This window comes from Acipenser ruthenus, chromosome 16, assembly GCF_902713425.1.
Source record: "Acipenser ruthenus chromosome 16, fAciRut3.2 maternal haplotype, whole genome shotgun sequence".
In the NCBI taxonomy this organism is placed as follows: Eukaryota; Metazoa; Chordata; class Actinopteri; order Acipenseriformes; family Acipenseridae; genus Acipenser; species Acipenser ruthenus.
The window spans coordinates 12,943,206-12,960,545 of NC_081204.1; the positions used below are offsets into that span (position 1 = coordinate 12,943,206).

Below are 17,340 nucleotides of genomic sequence, written 5' to 3' on the forward strand. Positions count from 1 at the left end.
ATCCCATACCCTCTGTGTAAAGAAGAGTATCCTACCCTTTGTGTTAAGAGTCCTCTGGTCCTGGTTTCTATGCTGTGCTTAATTAACTTTACAAACTCCTTGTACCAAAAAAGTGTACAAAATATGGTAAAGATAGCACCTTTCATAGAGGACCACCATCACAAAGCGCTTTACAGAGGTAGACTGTGAACTGTGCATTATGTGCAGAGTCACTTACAATAGGACATTGATTTAACATCTCATCCACAGGATGGAGCACAAGGAGGTGAAGTGACTTGCTCAGGGTCATACACAGTGAGTCAGCCAGTGGTAGAGGTGGCAGAGGTGAGATTTGAACCGGTGACCCTGGACTTTAACCACAGGACCGCACTGAAGTTATGTTGTTTAGATACATAGGATCAGGATATCCTTCTGAACATGAGTAACATACGTTTATATAAGGTTTTTTTGTTTGTACCCAGTTGAAAACTGACAGGATTTACAATAGGGTTTGAGGTTATGACTGAGGATTTTTATATAGTGTCAACACTGGACGGGGATGTTAAACCGGTGATGGGGGATGGGGCTAAAATTGGCCAAAAACGTGTTGTTTTAAAAATCGTATGCGGCACGACACGTACAGCTTCTACCTGATTTGATTGTAGAACAAACATTATTTTGGGGTGATTGTTCATGCACTTTAAATAAATACATAAATACATAAATAAATAAATTGCAGTTTGGGAGTTTTTGACAGGTGGCGCTGCAGCTTGACAGTCAATCTTTTTGGCGCAATAATACCAGTAAACAAGTTAGGTGAGCACCAAGAAGGAGGAAGATAAACACGAGTCAAGAAGTTCAAGTAGTTTGTGCTGCGGACGAGATGTATACAGCTATAGCTGGTGGGATGTTGGCTCATTAAATGGTTCGTACAACAAACGAGCAAGTAATTAATTTATATTGTACTAGCACGGTACACAAAAGATTGAATGAAAGCAGACTGGTTTAAAAAAATACTTTTTTTTAACAGGGTTTGCGCCGAATTTTGAATTATGGGCTAGTAACGAGTATGTATATTAAAATACACCGTCTGTGTGTCTAAGAAGATATACATATAGTTTTGAATTTACGGTTTATATTGTTGCTCGTTGTTTGTAAATATGAGCGGAGGGAAGCAAGTTGCACACATTGACGGTGAGTCGCGTGGTAAAAAAAGACTTCGTAAAACCAGCTCGAGCAGCGAAGAGGACAGATCGGAAATATTAAAGCATTTACTTGAAACAACCTCCGAAATGAAAAAGATTCTGAACAGCAGTAGTGTTGCTTCCCTGACTAAGAAGCAACTAAACTCAACCATAGAAGAGGGCATTAAAACGGCAGTGGAGAGTGCTTTATGTGAAATTACAAAACTATTTGACAACAAATTTCACGATTTTGAGGTCAGAGTTGCTGAAAAGTTAACCACGTGGACACAGTCAGAGACCGAGTTTAAATCACCAGGCTGTAAGGAACTCCACGTAAACAACCGCAGCGAACCGAGGCATAACAATAACATTGAGCTCCGTGGTCTACCTGGAAAAGGAAAGGAAAGCATTGCTACTTTCCTCACATCAGAGAACGGTGCCTCGGTTCATCGCTGTGTGCCAACTGAGAACTGCGATTCTTCAAGATCGCTTGCAGACACCAAACAGAAAAGCTTGGTAATTCAGGAAGATGTAAACCAAGCAAACTCACAAGACGACCCACTGATCGACGCCACAACTGTAAGCGGTGCAGTATGGGGAGGAACAGGTAAAATACACAGTTTTAATAGCTGTTGCATATGTAGAGTGATAATATTCCAATTCTATCTATAGGATCACTTCGGGGGTGAGGGTTGATCATGGGAATTGTCTAGAAAACCATTGCTGCATTCTACATTATTAAACTGTTAAAACGTTGTTACTTTGATTTATTTAAAAAAAATGTTTTGGCATAGTAAAACACACACACACACACACACACACACACACATACATTCCAAAGATAACAAGTCATTGCAGCGTGACCTTTTAAACTGCTCCCCCTCCACTGAGCTGAACTGTTGTGGCTCACTGTATCTGGGAGCCTCTTGTTGAAATAGACATTTTTATATAGATTTTTTTTTGTGTGTAGTTAGGGGGTTTAATAGGTCTTACAATGGAACATTTTCTTTTGCATCACTGTGTTCCACTTTTACGCAAGCCCGATAGATATGTTTATGGTGCCAGCAGAGCTGAAAAGTTACATTGTCATATGCTCTGAATATAATAATGAAGAAGTAGAACAGTTAGGATTTGTCAGGCAAGTCTAAAGCTAGATAAATAAATATTGAATATCCAGGGATGGAAATGAGACTCCCATCACATAGCAGTTTGAGCCATTCCTGATTTTACTATGCGTTTAAGAAGACACATCTGAGCATGTTACCTATACACACTTATCAAGGTCATAGTAAAATCTGGAATGGGTGACACTGCTATGCACTCTGAGCCTTATTTCCATCTCTGATATTCCTACTCAGTCCTTGGAGCAACAGTAGCAGAGGCGCAGAGTAATTGCAACAAGCGTCAGAAATGTTCTTCTTTGCATAGGTGCAAAAAAGGGAAGTGCTGTCCACATTAAAGCAGAGGCCCCTGAGCAAGAATCCACCCACCTTAAAGAGGTCTCTGCACTGGAATTTGAGTACATTGTAACAGAAGATTCCGAAGAAAATAATGTTGATTTGCAGGAGGAGAACACAGGCATTCACCCCATTATTCATGAGGAGGGGAGATCCTGGCGCATTAAACAGGACAGAGAAAGGATAACTTCCATCACCAATATACCAAGTAAGTTAAACAGCTTAATTCATGCATTTAGACAAAGGAAAGCAGTTTTTCAGCTTTTTCCATGCAGAACATATTTAGAGATGACCAACTGTTTAGGGTAGTAGGGAACCGTGTTTGATTCAGTCCCTGATAAATCTGACTCATTTTAGTTATATGTGAGTTTACCACTAAGACTGTTTCTGCTTTGTGTATTGAGCTCAGCAAAGTTAGTGCAAGTAACACAGTTTTTTTTCTGTCCAAATGGTAAGGGCTTACAAAGTAAATGTTGCCATCCTTTATTTTGTTTCCAATTGTCTTTAGTCTACAAGAGCAATTGTTCAATCAAATTTGGTATTTAAATCAGATGAAACAATACATTTGTACTAGATAAAAACTTTTTTTTTTTTTTTAATTTCAGGTTTATGCAGTATATTCCAGTGGCTACCAAAATTATTTATACACTTGGCGATTTTTAAAAACATATATTGTGGCGTAGTGGCGGATGGTCAAGGCAGGTCAGAGACAGAAATAGCAAACCCCAAACTGGGAACTGCAGGTTAAAGCGCCTTGGCGCACTTTATTTGCAAATAACACACAAACACAGGAACAAATCAAAGAGTTGAACAAAAAAGTTGAACAAAAAACAATAACACATGAAACAACACCAAAGCTATGGCTATCCCAGAGTTTTCTCTCACTCTGTCTCTCTGTTTAGGCTGAGCAAACCGCCCTCACTGGACTGCCCTCCATGTGCTCCCCCCCTCCCCAATTAACTAATAAAACAATTATACAATTAAACATTCTACCATGGGCCTGTGTAAAAGTATCTATCTTGGCCCCAAGCTGTCTTCAGCAGTATGTGTGTGTGTGTATATATATATATATATTATATATATATATATATATATATATATATATATATATATATATATATATATATATATATATATATATAGCCATCCTTTATTTTGTTTCAAGGTCATGAAGCTTAAATGTGTAAAAAAAAAAATATTTTGCAATATAATCAAAACTATGTATTTTTTGTGCTTCTAGGTACAGCTAGGACAAGCCATTGGTTACAGGATAAGGAAACTATGTTTTATTCCGATTCTGGGGAGTCTGAGTCCTTCTCTGGCAGTGATGAGGACTGTGCTCAAGAGGATGGACTGGAAAGCTCCTCTACAGAGGCCTATACAGACAGCGGCACGGAAGACGAGGAGCCCTGTGGAACAGGGAAGAGCGGGCAACCTGCAAAGAAATTGTCCTGGAAAAAGGAATTGCCTGGACAAACACGACCGCTATCACCTTTTCATTTTAATAGGACTCCTGGAATGACCTGCGAAGTTGCAGACAAAAACTCACCACTTTCCTATTTCTCTCTGTTCTTCACAGACGACCTAATGGCCATGATTTTACAACAGACCAACAAGTATGCAGCAGAAAACCCACCAGCAGTGTCAACAGCAGAGTTCCAGGACATTACAGTGAACGAGCTGTGGTGTTTTCTTGGCCTGTTCATTGTTATAGGCATCATTCCAAAACCATCTATTGGTGATTATTGGACTACAGAATTTTTCACGCAGACGCCTGCTTTCCACCATATTATGCCGCGTAAGCGTTTCACAGACATTGCTAAAAACTTACACTTTGTTGACAACCATGACCCAGCTGCCAGGGAGGCTGGTAAACTTTGGAAGGTCTGTCCATTATTGGAATACATTGGACAGAGATTCAAGGAGGTCTACATTCCGCAACGCAACATTTGTATTGATGAAGCAATTATGTTGTACAGGGGAAGGCTAGCACTAAAGGCGTTTAAATATAAATCACAGTTTGGCATAAAAAGTTACACTGTGTGTGAGTCTGGCACTGGAAAGAGTGGCTACATATGGAATTATAAGATGTATTCAGGAAAGGACACTGCTGGTGGTGGATTGAAGTCCCAAAAGATTGTTACCAACCTCCTGCATGGTTTGGAAAATAGTGGATACACCCTTTGGATGGATGATTCACATTGCTCTCCAGACTTGTTTTTTGAGCTTCAAAGGATGGGAGTAGATGCGTGTGGCACAGTACTTCCAAACAAAAAGAACATGCCCCTGGACTGCAAGCATCAGAAACTTCACAAAGGACAGGGTGAATCGTGGGTGAGCGACGCAGAGCCCAAACTTCATGTTGTACGCTGGCAAGGAAAAAAGGAGATCTTCATGCTTACAACCATCCATGACCTTTCAGTACAGCAAACACAAAGGACCAACTGGAGAACGGGTGAAAGGCTGGTGAAGCCAAAGTGTGTGCTCGATTTCAGTAAAAACATCAGAAGTGGCGATGGGCGCGATCAGATTTTAAAAACCTATGCTGTGATAAACAAAAACCGAAAGTGGTACATCAAGCTCTTTTTCCATGTGCTGGATATGACAATTACCAACAGTTATGTTCTGTTTATGAAGAATGGGGGTGATCTCACGGATTACAATTTCAGGGTCAAGCTCACTAGTGAGATCATTAAACGTTGGAAGGAAGTGACCATATCAACGAGGTTCTCTCACAGTGATCCACCAACCCGTTTAGAGGCTGCAGACGCTCACTACTTAGTCCAAATCCCGCCCACTGCCAAGAAGCAAAAGTCCTACAGAGTGTGTCGGGTGTGCTCTGCAAAAGTGCGTTTCGCTGCCAAAATCAGTGGACAGAAAATCAAGAGAGGAGACCGAGCTGGGGCAAGAGAGACCAGATACATGTGTGTTAAATGTACCGTTCCACTGTGTGTTCTACCATGTCACCAAATCTACCACACACAGAAGATCTATGACAACCCATGCTCAGTATAGTTGCTCTGAGGGGTCGGTCACTGGTAACCAGCATTCCCTCTAATCTTTTTAGATACTGAGAAACTTGCCGTTTTGACTGAGAAAGGGTCAGTTATCAGTGAGAAACCTTTGACTCATTAACACTTTTAATATATTATTATGATTAAAATAAATACATGAATAAATAAATAAAAGTAGTGCTTGATATTTTAAGTGCCGCAAGACTATTCTCTCATGCGTGATTCTCGGCCGCTAGCTTTAAAGATTATAGAAACTCAGCACACTGCAGTAAGTAAACAGTTTTGAAAATAAAAATGCGATATTAAGTCTATCTAGGTGGTGTTTTGCAAGCGGTAATATTCGCTTTAAGTCTTAAAACTCTGCCCCATTTATTTTGGGGCACCAGGGCACCGAAGGTTACGCACATATTACTCGGGCACCGTAAAAGCCACTTACCTGGTTCACTGTTTAAAAGTACAGACTGGGTTTTCCAAAGACGTATTCAGTGTGTGTATGCTGTACTCCTAGCCGGAACTACGATCGCTTGAAGTTAAGCCTCTCATCATGTGATGGAGTTAACAGCTTAGATTTCGTTTTTAGTCTATTGCTCTGTCATTGTAGCAGCTAGACTGAAAGGGGCAGTATCGTTGGAAAGCTTAGAAGCTCAGCCCCCCCCTCCCCCCCCCATGTTCATTTCATATTGAGGTTCAGTGGTGCAGTGCAGTGCACCTTTTTCTTCCGCTGCATGCAAAAACTTCGCGTCAGGCAGTGGCAAAAGCAATGGAGAGTGCTGTGTCTCACAATGATGAACAGCTGTTAGGTCTCCTGAAAGCAGCTTATTTTAAAGCAACACCCGTGTTCAAAACTGCAATATATATATTATTACAAAAGCGTTAATCAAGATACAGTTAGGAAGACTTCAATGGCAAGATAACACTTCAAATCTAGAAAGGGTCCATGGGACCAAAAAAAAAAAAAAAACCTCTTACAAAGGTAAATCATATACAGTTGTTGCTCTAGAAACAAAGCATATGAGAAATAATCATAAAAAAAAATGTATTACATTGTTACATAAACTGGCCAATTTTAATAAACAGTTGTATTTACAAAATACATAATGTAGCAACTGATACATTTAATTGTTGATATCTCACACATAAAAAATGAGACCTTGGAGATATTTTATTTATATACATACACTACCGGTCAAAAGTTTTAGAACACCCCCATTTTTCCAGTTTTTATTGAAATTTAAGCAGTTCAAGTCCAGTGAATAACCTGAAATGGTACAAAGGTAAGCGGTAAACTGCCAGAGGTTAAAAAAAAAAGTTTAGGTTACCAAAAACTGAAAAATAATGTACATTTCAGAGTTATACAAAAAGGCCTTTTTCAGGGAACAAGTAATGGGTTAACAACTTACAGCTGTTCTGCAGCAATGGAAGTAAATTAAGCCTTGAAAGTTGATGCTAACATTTCATACAGGTGTCCCAACTTTTGTTGATTACTTACAAACCCTCTGTCTGTATAAAAGCAGTGTTGGAACAGACTGTGTTACTTCACCCTCTTAAGCATTATTTGGACAGTATTGTACTGCAGGAAGTAGAATATTGCTCTCATAATGGCGAAAAAAAGGCAATTAACAAAGGAAGACAGTCAGACCATTATAACCCTTAAAAGTGTAGGTCTTTCCTTTAGAGAAATTGCAAAGAAAGCCAAGGTGTCAGTGAGTACAGTTTCCTACACCATCAAAAGGCACTTGGAAACTGGAGGAAACTCTGACAGGAAGGGGTCTGGCAGACCCAAAGCCACAAGGAGGCTGTGTGGGCCAGTGGTTAAAGCAAAGGGCTTGTAACCACAAGGTCCCTGGTTCAAATCCCACCTCAGCCACTGACGCATTGTGTGACCCTGAGCAAGTCACTTCACCTCCTTGTGCTCCGTCTTTCGGGTGAGATGTAATTGTAAGTGACTCTGCAGCTGATGCATAGTTCACACACCTGTAAGTCGCCTTGGATAAAGGCGTCTGCTAAATAAACAAAAAAAATAAATAATAATAATAATAATAACAGAATCAGAAGACAAGTTTCTGAGAGTCAACAGCTTGTGTGATGGGCGGCTCACAGGACAACAGCTTCAAGCACAGCTTAACACTGGTCGAAGTAAGCAAGTCTCAGTTTCAACTGTGAAGAGAAGACTTCGAGCTGCAGGTTTGACAGGTCGAGTGGCAGTAAGAAAGCCATTGCTAAGATGGCAAAATAAGAAAAAGAGGCTTGCCTGGGCCATGAAGCACCGCCAGTGGACTACTGAAGACTGGAAGAAGGTCTTATGGACCGATGAATCAAAATTTGAAATCTTCGGTTCATCACGCAGGGTTTTTGTACGCCGTCGAGTAGGCGAAAGGATGGTTCCTCGGTGTGTAACACCAACTGTCAAACATGGAGGAGGAAGCGTGATGGTCTGGGGCTCTTTTGCTGGATCCAGAGTCGGCGACTTGCACAGAGTGAGTGGCACCCTGAACCAAAACTGCTACCAAAGCATTTTGCAGCGACATGCAATACCCTCTGGTATACGCCTAGTTGGTCAGGGGTTCATCCTACAGCAAGATAATGACCCAAAACATACCTCCAGGCTATGTCAGAACTACCTTAGAAGAAAAGAACAAAACTGTAGGCTTAAACCCCATCGAGCTGGTTTGGGATGAACTGGACAGAAGGGTGAAAGCAAAGCAACCTGCAAGTGCAACAAATTTGTGGGAACTTCTACAACAGTGTTGGGAAGAACTTTCCGAACAATATTTGATTTCCATTGTAGAAAGAATGCCACGAGTGTGTTCGGCTGTTATATCTGCAAAAGGTGGCTACTTTGATGAGTCAAAAATTTAGATTAAATTTTGTTAAACAAAACGATTCCATGATTTCTTTTTTTTTATCTCCAATTGTTTATTTGTTCTATGCTTTAATTTCAGAGTACATTGAGACATTAAACTGCGTAAATTTCAATAAAAACTGGAAAAATTGAGGTGTTCTAAAACTTTTGACCGGTAGTGTATATATATGTGTAGATAGACTTGAATTGACACACTTTTAAATAGATTTGATACAGTATATAAAGGCCTATAGTCTATCAATCTGGGATATTACCTCAAGTAGTTTTATATGAAATAATGTTTCTAATCTGGATATATGGAGTATATAACAAAAATGACTTTAATTGCCACTGGCAAACTGACCATGACTTTTAGCAGTTTCCCTGCTTTTGAATGCTCATAAAGCAAAGCAAATCATTGTGTTATGTTTACAGTATAGAAAATGAAGATAGAAAATGGGAATAGTCAAAACTGTTAGCTTTTATTAAAAAGCACAAACAACTAATTGATTAAGTTTAAAAACAAAAATCCAAGCTAGCAGTAATAAACCAACAATAAATGTAAAGGGGGCATTTCTTCCCATTTCAATTGGAAAATGCATTTGTATGTTTCAATCAACCAGAAGATGGCAGTAATAAGCCACTATTTGACTTAAGGTGCTTATGTTGGATGTAGTCACATGAAACAATTTGGGAGACTTAATGTTTTATGAAGCATCATGTCTATCTAAATAATTTCACTTTATTTGAATCTCCTGGTATTACATTGAAAAGAAAAAGAACGCGCAACAGAAATCCATTTGCCACCCAAACAAGAAGCTGAATTTCGCAGATGGCTATGTGTGTGAACCAGGTTTGGATACTGAAGAGTAAGCAAGTCAAAACCGCTGAAGACCAGGCGAATAGCTGGAGTCTGGGTTTGTTTATTATTGAATTGAGATAATTAGTTCAGGGATGGCAGATCCCACCAAAGTATAGAGAGCGAGGCACCTTTTTGTACAGTGTTTTTATTTTGCTTTTCCTACACTGTTGGATGCACTGCATGCGCTGTCATTGCTGGTAGTGTCACATGAGCAGATTGTCTGTATGTAAATAAATCCTGTTCATCTGCGGGGCATATCAGGAACAACCTCTGTCTCGATCTCCTGCCTGTCACTCAGCAGCGAATGCACGCACCCACACGACAGTAGCCTGGCACAGGGCCTCTCAAATAAGAGGCATGTGGAATGAGAGGGGTATTAACTAGCCAGAGATGCTGTGAAGCAAGTTTCTTTAAAACATTAATTAACAGCAAGGCAGCATCACTGTGAAGAAGGATAGTTTCCACTCCGTTGTACAAACTTTGTTATTAAAAAACAAGGAGTACTAGTAGCTGTTTTATAGACCTATCAAAGTGTCAGAGTTCATGCAATGTAACATGTTACTACAGCCTTGTGTTTGATTGTAATAATCCTTCATGTATGTATTTTTTTTGTACCGATTTTTAAAATATTGCAGTGATTGTTAGCAAAATGAACAGAAAATGTGCATTTACAGTAGTGTTTAAATCATAAGTACTGTAATAAATCATTAAAATAATACATCAGCAATTATAGCAGCCTATTAGGAGTACTCATTTGATTCCGTTTTTTCTTAACTGCAGACACAGTACATTTCTACTCTTTTTTTCTTTTCTTTATACAATTACTAAAATGTTGTGTTTAAAGCTCTTCACTTTTTATACTCTCCAGACAGTGAATGGACTGACTGTTTATGAGTAGCCCAAAGCCCAAAGTACACTTCTGGAGTTTTCATGTGTTGACGGATTCTGAGAACAAATGGTTTAAATCACTTATCAGCACAGATGGGAATCACAGAGTGTGCTGAACCTCTATTGCAACAAAATATTACACATTTTAATATGGTCGCCACATTACTAAAAGAACATTTTGCAAATCCCATAGCATAAAGGTATGAGCTCTTTGGCTTAGAACAAGGAAGAATTATAATAGGCTTGATTTTCAGTCTTTTTAAATTATATATATATATATATATATATATATATATATATATATATATATATATATATATTTTTTTTTTTTTTAAAAAGACTGAAAATCTAATTTCTGAAAATACTGTAAAGTTACATATTTATCACCTAAAAATAAATAAAACAAACGTTTACACTACATTTAGGAACCTGGCAGTCGGTTTAGTTTGCTTCTGGTAAATGATTGAACACACACTGCACAGAGCAGCACAATTTCTTTAAATGTCTTCAGTAAGGAAGACAACTGCTACATTAAAGAAATATTTCTCCAGTACAAAAAAGGGACCAATCACGTGTCTTGTTTTTACATATATATATATATATTTTTTATTTTGTTTGAATAAAAAGATGGACATAAATGTAATATTCTACAATTTAGCATTTACTGCTTTTCTGATAAACATTTAAATATTTAAGAACATTTGTTGTATAATACCTAGAGAAAATTATCAATTTTAAATGTGGCAACATTATTTTTCTGCTTTAATAAATATTATGTTTAGTCTTGAAATACCTATTTATAGATCATGAGCCATTTTTTACAGATAAAAAAACTATATATAGATAGATAGATAGATATACAAATATATATCTATATCTATATATATATATATATATATATATATATTTAGTGTACAAGACGGGTACGATTTATTTTGTCCACTACATCCACTTTAAAGTTCAAGAGTTCACGCTCAAGAATGGCTTATTCATATTCTTTGTGAGTAACTTAATGCTCTGAACCTTGGACCAGTTGTAACTATTGGAGAACCCTGAGTCAAGTATCAAACTCCACACTCCTGTTGCTGTTTATTAATATATATATATATATATATATATATATATATATATATATATATATATATATATATATATATATATATATGTATGTGTGTGTGTGTGTGTAATCATGCTGTTTATGAATATATTAACTGTGTTCTAGTTCATATTTTTGTTTTGATTTCTTTTCCAAAAAGGTTGAATTCGCCAAAAGCCAGATCCTTCCAAAACCTGAATAAATGCACCTAATTCAAAGGCTATTACCAGTTACCAAAATAAGGCTTTTTTAATATTCCTAAAAAAACAACCCACTTTTGAAATATTACCAGTTCCTTAATTTGAGATTAAAATGAAGGGGGTGTCTGCAAAGAGTTTCTTCACTTTCTGTTCTGAGTTCTTCTGACGTCCCTAGATGAGAGTTGCTTCCTTTCATAACCCACACATCTCCAATTAGATTCAGGGATTTTAAAGGACGGCTAATTACCCCTGCGTGGTGGATCTGTGTGAAAATTGCAGGCTGTGGACAGAAGAAAACAGTTTTTCCTTTCAATGCCAATAATATTGAAATTAGGGAGGATGAGGGAGAGATAATCACAGCCTATGAAGCATGTCCCATCAGCTTGTGAAGACAGGAAAATTAGGTCCTATTTATGCATTAACTGTACAGTAACGAATGGTACTGGCGCTGGAAGTAAATGTCCTGATTAGTGAGTGGTAGTCGTGAATATTAACTAGACTGGACAATATGCCAAATCACATACGAACATGCATGCTTTACGTGGGTAGAAAGGAACTACTGCAATACTGTTGAAAAAAGGCTGCCACTGGCTTGACCAGCTTTTCCTGTGGTTGTCAAAAACCTGCCCTGTCAACGCTGCAATTTGCTGCATGTGTTAATTGCAGGAATTCTGTTTACTGTGTCCCTTTGGTCTGACACTAAAATGTACTTAACTAAAGTAATAAAGATGCACCTTTAATGTGTAGCCTTCTCTTGACACTTCAGCTGGGTTCCTTGCACCAGCTTTGCTATCCTCACATGTTCTGACATATAAATCAACTGGGAAATCCATTTCTCAAAATTTACTCGGGAGTGTTTCCCAGCAGGAGAACAACAACGTCTTCTAAGGATTGCAGTGTATCCAGATCACGTTCCCTCCTCCAACAGTGCTGGTTTTCTGCTCCCACAATACCTCTCTCATTTCAATCAGAGCACCAGCATTGAGGGCGGAGGAACTGAACACACAGCGATGTTCAGAAGAAAAAAAAATCTGGTGAACATTCCTGAGTAAAAGTTGAAAAAGTAATTACCTTTCTATCAGGAATATGTTGAACAGTACTGCTGTGATGTGGACAACACAGAATACCACAAAGGTAAATGTGTTTCTTGTAAACACTGTATGGGGTTCTGGAACAAAAAGTTGAGGCAAAAAGTTGCTCTTTCATGTTCAACGGCAAATCTTCTAATAAAGTATATTGAAATGACCTGCGTTACGGGCCGTTGTCTTAATCTCCTGAAATGAAGTTTTGAAACAACCCCCAACACATGGGACTTATATCATCAGCTGGATATTATAAATCAGCCTAGTACTTTCCCTCTTGTGGTTGTTGTGTTGCTTCCCTTCACCTCCCCATCTCCGCCCTCCCTGCCTGACTGCCTCATCCACATTGCTGGTTTTAAAACATCATTTTCTCTTTGTAGAGAACAGTGGGAGGGATACTGATACCATACCTTTGATACAATAATACCATACCCTCATAATGTAATGTTAAATAGCAGCAATTAATTTACTTTAAAAGCAACTTATTTCAAATGAATTAATTACAGGGAGAACACTGACAGTAGAGAGAGCTTTTATAAATATTCTCTGAGGTTAAGCAGTAGTTTTAATAAAGTAATAAAACCACTCTAAAATCACGAACTGCAAACAACATAAATAACAAAAACCCTTTACAAAACATTCCTTAAAAGTTTGGTGAATGGGGTCCAGTGTTGTAGAATAATGTGTTCATAGATTTTATGCATTGAAGTTTCTTTTACTAAAGCTCCATTGTGTGATGACGAGTGTGTGACACAGTGAGTAAGCTATGCCCTTGGCAATAGGATTTTACTATTGACTGTAATGTCATAAAAGATCAACCATCGGCAATGAATTTCAGCATGCAGTTAAACTAGAAAATGGCTTATCTCAAATAAAGGGACTTTATGATGCTGTTAAGTCTGTACTGACCTTGAAGACTTAAGAGTGAAGTGAGCATGCAGTGAAACTGAAGGGGCACCAACTCTCTTTGTCATCTTTTCAATACGCCTTGCCACTAAACACAACCATACCAGTACCCCATGACTCAACTGCATTGAGCTGAGTGAGTCTACCCTGCTCCAACATTCTAACTAAATCTACATTTTCGAAAGGTTTAATTTTTACTGGTTTAATATCCAGTACTAAAGTCTCCTTGAAGTGATTTTTTAAAATTTATTTTTATTTAAATTGCTACCAAAAGGAAAACAAGAATAATCCCAGGGCTAAAAAGAACGAGCTATGAAATAGGCTGAAAGAGATGAATAAATTAGGATTGGGGGGGAGACTTTACAATCTTAAAAGGAGTAGCCAAAGTTAACCCTAACCTTAGCAGAGGAGAGCACAGGAATTACATTTTACTTAATTTTGGGGGGAGGGATGGGTATCTGAGCTGTCTGCCCTTTAAAGTATTTTGAAACATGCTTTAGTTGTTTATCGTGTTCACCACATCAAGTGTGATGGAGGGACGGACAAACACGTTCGGCATATAAGGGTCCGCATTTTTTGAACACTAAAAAAAAGAATAAAATCTGTCTTTTGAGTCATGCCTAGACAGTGTAATTGTGGCCTTGTGATATTAAGTTATCTTTTGAAAGACATTCATGGGTGGTTAATTATAGTGCTCCCAGAATGCAATGTTCATTTTGGAAACTCACGCAAAGCCAATGAAGCAGTTAAGGTTTAAACACTATCATTTATCAAAAGAATGTCCCAGTGCATCAGGGGTACGTTGTTGCTCTGGCACAACACATTTTAACTCTGTTTCGTGCATCCTCAGACACAGAACTGTGCTGCCTCGTTATTTCACTATCCAACTTACACTGAATTAAAAGAGTATTATACTATGAAGTTTTGTATATGTCAATTTCCAGTCAACATGGCCTAACCCAATCAACCAGATTGGTGAATCATTGAATCGTGCAGTGATTGTATTGTAACGCTTGAAATGTTTTTGCTTACGATTGTAAGTCGCCCTGGATAAGGGCGTCTGCTAAGAAATAAATAATAATAATAATAGTGATGAGGGAGCACTGTATATCAAATGAGGGAGGTGTTAAGATGTTCCTTGATTATTCTCACAGCTGGTCTCACTTCAGAGTTCATGCATTAATTGTTGGTACTAGAGCTGAAAATCTGTTATACATTTCACTATATACAATTTAATGTTGATGTTTACATTACTCAGGAAAAGCCCTAGAAAAGGAAATAGAAGTGATATTTTAGCAATTTCAGTTTTTCAAGGAGATTGTCAAGGAAAATCAGAAATTGCCAAAGTAATGTACAATTTGTCAGAAATCCTTCAAAATAAATGCGCAGGTTGGACAAGTTGGGGGTAATCATTGACAGAAATGAGATTCAAGATGTGATATAAGACAGCCCACTGTCAGAATCAGTGTACTGAGCATGTAGATTCAGAAGCTTGTTTTAATGTCCCTCTGAAGAAGGGGAATTTCGGTCCTTGAGGGACATTCCACTGCAGGTTTATAATGATCATTATGATGATAAAATGAACTACACCCAGACCGAAGCGGAGGTTTTATTGATTCAGCTCACCTTTAAAGGAAAGAGTTTTAAAAAGTGATGAATTAAAATGATAAAAACTGAGTCTAAATAACAGGAAAAAACATTAAGATAACTCTAATATAACACATACCAGACGCTCTTTAAAAGGGCCAGCCTAACCTCAATAAAGGAGTCTGTCAGTCAATGGGAGACCCTGGTCTTTTTACCCCCCCCCCCCCCCCCAGTCACTAGCATTCCATTTCCCTTATTCCCTTTAAGCTACAGAGGCTTGCCAGCAATCCACGCCACGCAGCCATTGCTTCTCTCCCATGAATCGCCTGATAAAATAAAAGGGGAAAGAGGGATTCTAATTCTCATAGAAGGCCTGTAATTTATAGGCCCAGAGCAGAAGGCACAGACGCTAATGAAAGTCAAGGCCAACTACCAGACGACAGGGCCTTCATCAGTAGAGGACTGTTGCTGTCAGAAAACAATTTTTGCGGATTTACCTTGTCATTCTATCCTGCTGAGAAATATATTAAAAAAGTATCAGTCGTATTGAGAGAAGAAAAATGAACTTTTTGCACTTGTAATGGTTGCTTTTAGTTTTTGTGGACCTTGTAATTGACTTAATAAAAGGAGTCTTTACAAGACTTGATTGAGATTGATTGATTGACCTGCTTGTGCTTTTGAAACATGAAAGACTGTGTTGAAGGTTTGTGTTGCAGAGCATATTCGGAGCCTTTAGTAGTCCAGCTATTAAAAGTTTAATAGCTGGACTACTAAAGGCTCCGAATATGCTCTGCAAAATTGTTTTTAGCATTATTTTTGTCTGTTGGGGAATAAATACTTGCAGGAAGAAATATCAAGTACAAGATCCTTCCACTAGGTGGCGTGTGTGTTTTACTAAAATACCATACAAGAAAATATTACATTATTCTCCTTAGAGGTAACAAAACAAAGTACCTTAAATAATACATTCCAGCTGAAGACAGCATCACAACAACTAAGTGGCAGAGAGAGAATTGATGAAGCAGCTCTTTTTAAATTGTGAATAGGTTTGCAAGGCTAAGCAGCCACTTTCTTTAGTTTAGCTTTCCATTACATTATAAAGAAGCATTCTTTCTCTCTCTGCAGACCTTGGGATTCCTGGCTTTATAGGCCATTGAAATAAATTCATTTATTGCAGTACCTAAAACAATTTCCTTTTAATTGTCATTTGAATGCGACTTTTCTTCTATTCAAAGCTAACACGGATAAAACATAATTTCCCAGTAACTTGCTATATTTTCATCTAAGACAAAACCTGAGAGGGGCCAGCTGGGTAGCATTGTTACTTACCTTTTATCTCTGGAGTCCTGAATTTGAATACAAGTGAATTACTTTTGTGTTTCTCAACTAGTGGACATTGTCTACATCATGTAGACAAAACCACTAACAATGTGACTATATGCTGCCTCAGTGTCTGTTTGCAAAAATAAAGAAACAAAATATGTCTATGCTACTACTGTGATCTTTACTACACTGTTTCCTCCACGTCATCTTAAATCATATTTAATTTAACAATAAACTGAGCTGGGTTCTGATTAATAATTACTGCAGTGGTTTCCCCTGTACGGACACAGGCTTGATCCCACCTCCCATCCCTTTAAAACCTGCTCACCACTACTTGCACATTTTCTGCTACTATTTGCAGCAGCTAGAGGTTTTCATTTACATCTAAAAGTTCTCTTTTACCTCCGCAAGAAAAAATGTAACTAAACCAACAATTTACAGGAAATAGAGACCTCTTTTTAAAGTGCAGTACACGGGACGCGTTGCATGTTCGGTGTATTTGGAACGGGTTGCATTGTGTGATGCACAGATCATTCGTTATATATGTTATTTTTTTATCAACTGTTTGTTAAGCGATTCCAAGTTAATATCGCTCTTAATGGACTGTTTATTTTATTCCAGGTAAGTGTAAATGAAATACAGCGCTGAGTAATGTATTATATAAATGGGTCAAGCTCTTCAGCAGCATGTTACGATGTGTCTAGGGGTGGGAGGGTGGTTATTAGGGATCTTTATGATCCACTGGCCTGCTCAAAGACCACTGATTTTTTAATTGCATGGTCTCAGAATAAATTTCCTTAGCCCCCTCATCTGAAATAATACAGTAGAATTACCCTGCATAGCGTTCTCCGAAACAGCAAACATTTCTCTCATTTCTGTTGAAATACTTTTTTGGTTCTAGATATCTTATGAATGAGTGT

The 17,340-nt window shown here is 38.1% G+C and overlaps 1 protein-coding gene across 1 annotated transcript; it reads left to right on the forward strand.

Annotated features, from left to right (window-relative positions):
* Window positions 1-763: 763 nt before the first annotated feature.
* LOC117412016 (piggyBac transposable element-derived protein 4-like) lies at window positions 764-10,068 on the forward strand. The gene is made up of 3 exons (XM_034019942.3): window positions 764-1,770; window positions 2,592-2,828; window positions 3,861-10,068. The coding sequence occupies exons 1-3, from the start codon at window positions 1,140-1,142 to the stop codon at window positions 5,633-5,635; spliced, it is 2,643 nt and encodes an 880-aa protein (XP_033875833.3). The 5' UTR covers window positions 764-1,139; the 3' UTR covers window positions 5,636-10,068.
* The last annotated feature ends 7,272 nt before the right edge of the window (window positions 10,069-17,340 follow it).

Excerpts from the sequence above, each read along its gene's own strand:
- LOC117412016 (XM_034019942.3), top strand. The coding sequence starts at position 1,140 with ATGAGCGGAGGGAAGCAAGTTGCACACATTGACGGTGAGTCGCGTGGT. Across the intron at positions 1,771-2,591 it reads TGCAGTATGGGGAGGAACAG|GTGCAAAAAAGGGAAGTGCT; the intron begins GTAAAATACACA and ends TTCTTTGCATAG. Across the intron at positions 2,829-3,860 it reads TTCCATCACCAATATACCAA|GTACAGCTAGGACAAGCCAT; the intron begins GTAAGTTAAACA and ends TTGTGCTTCTAG.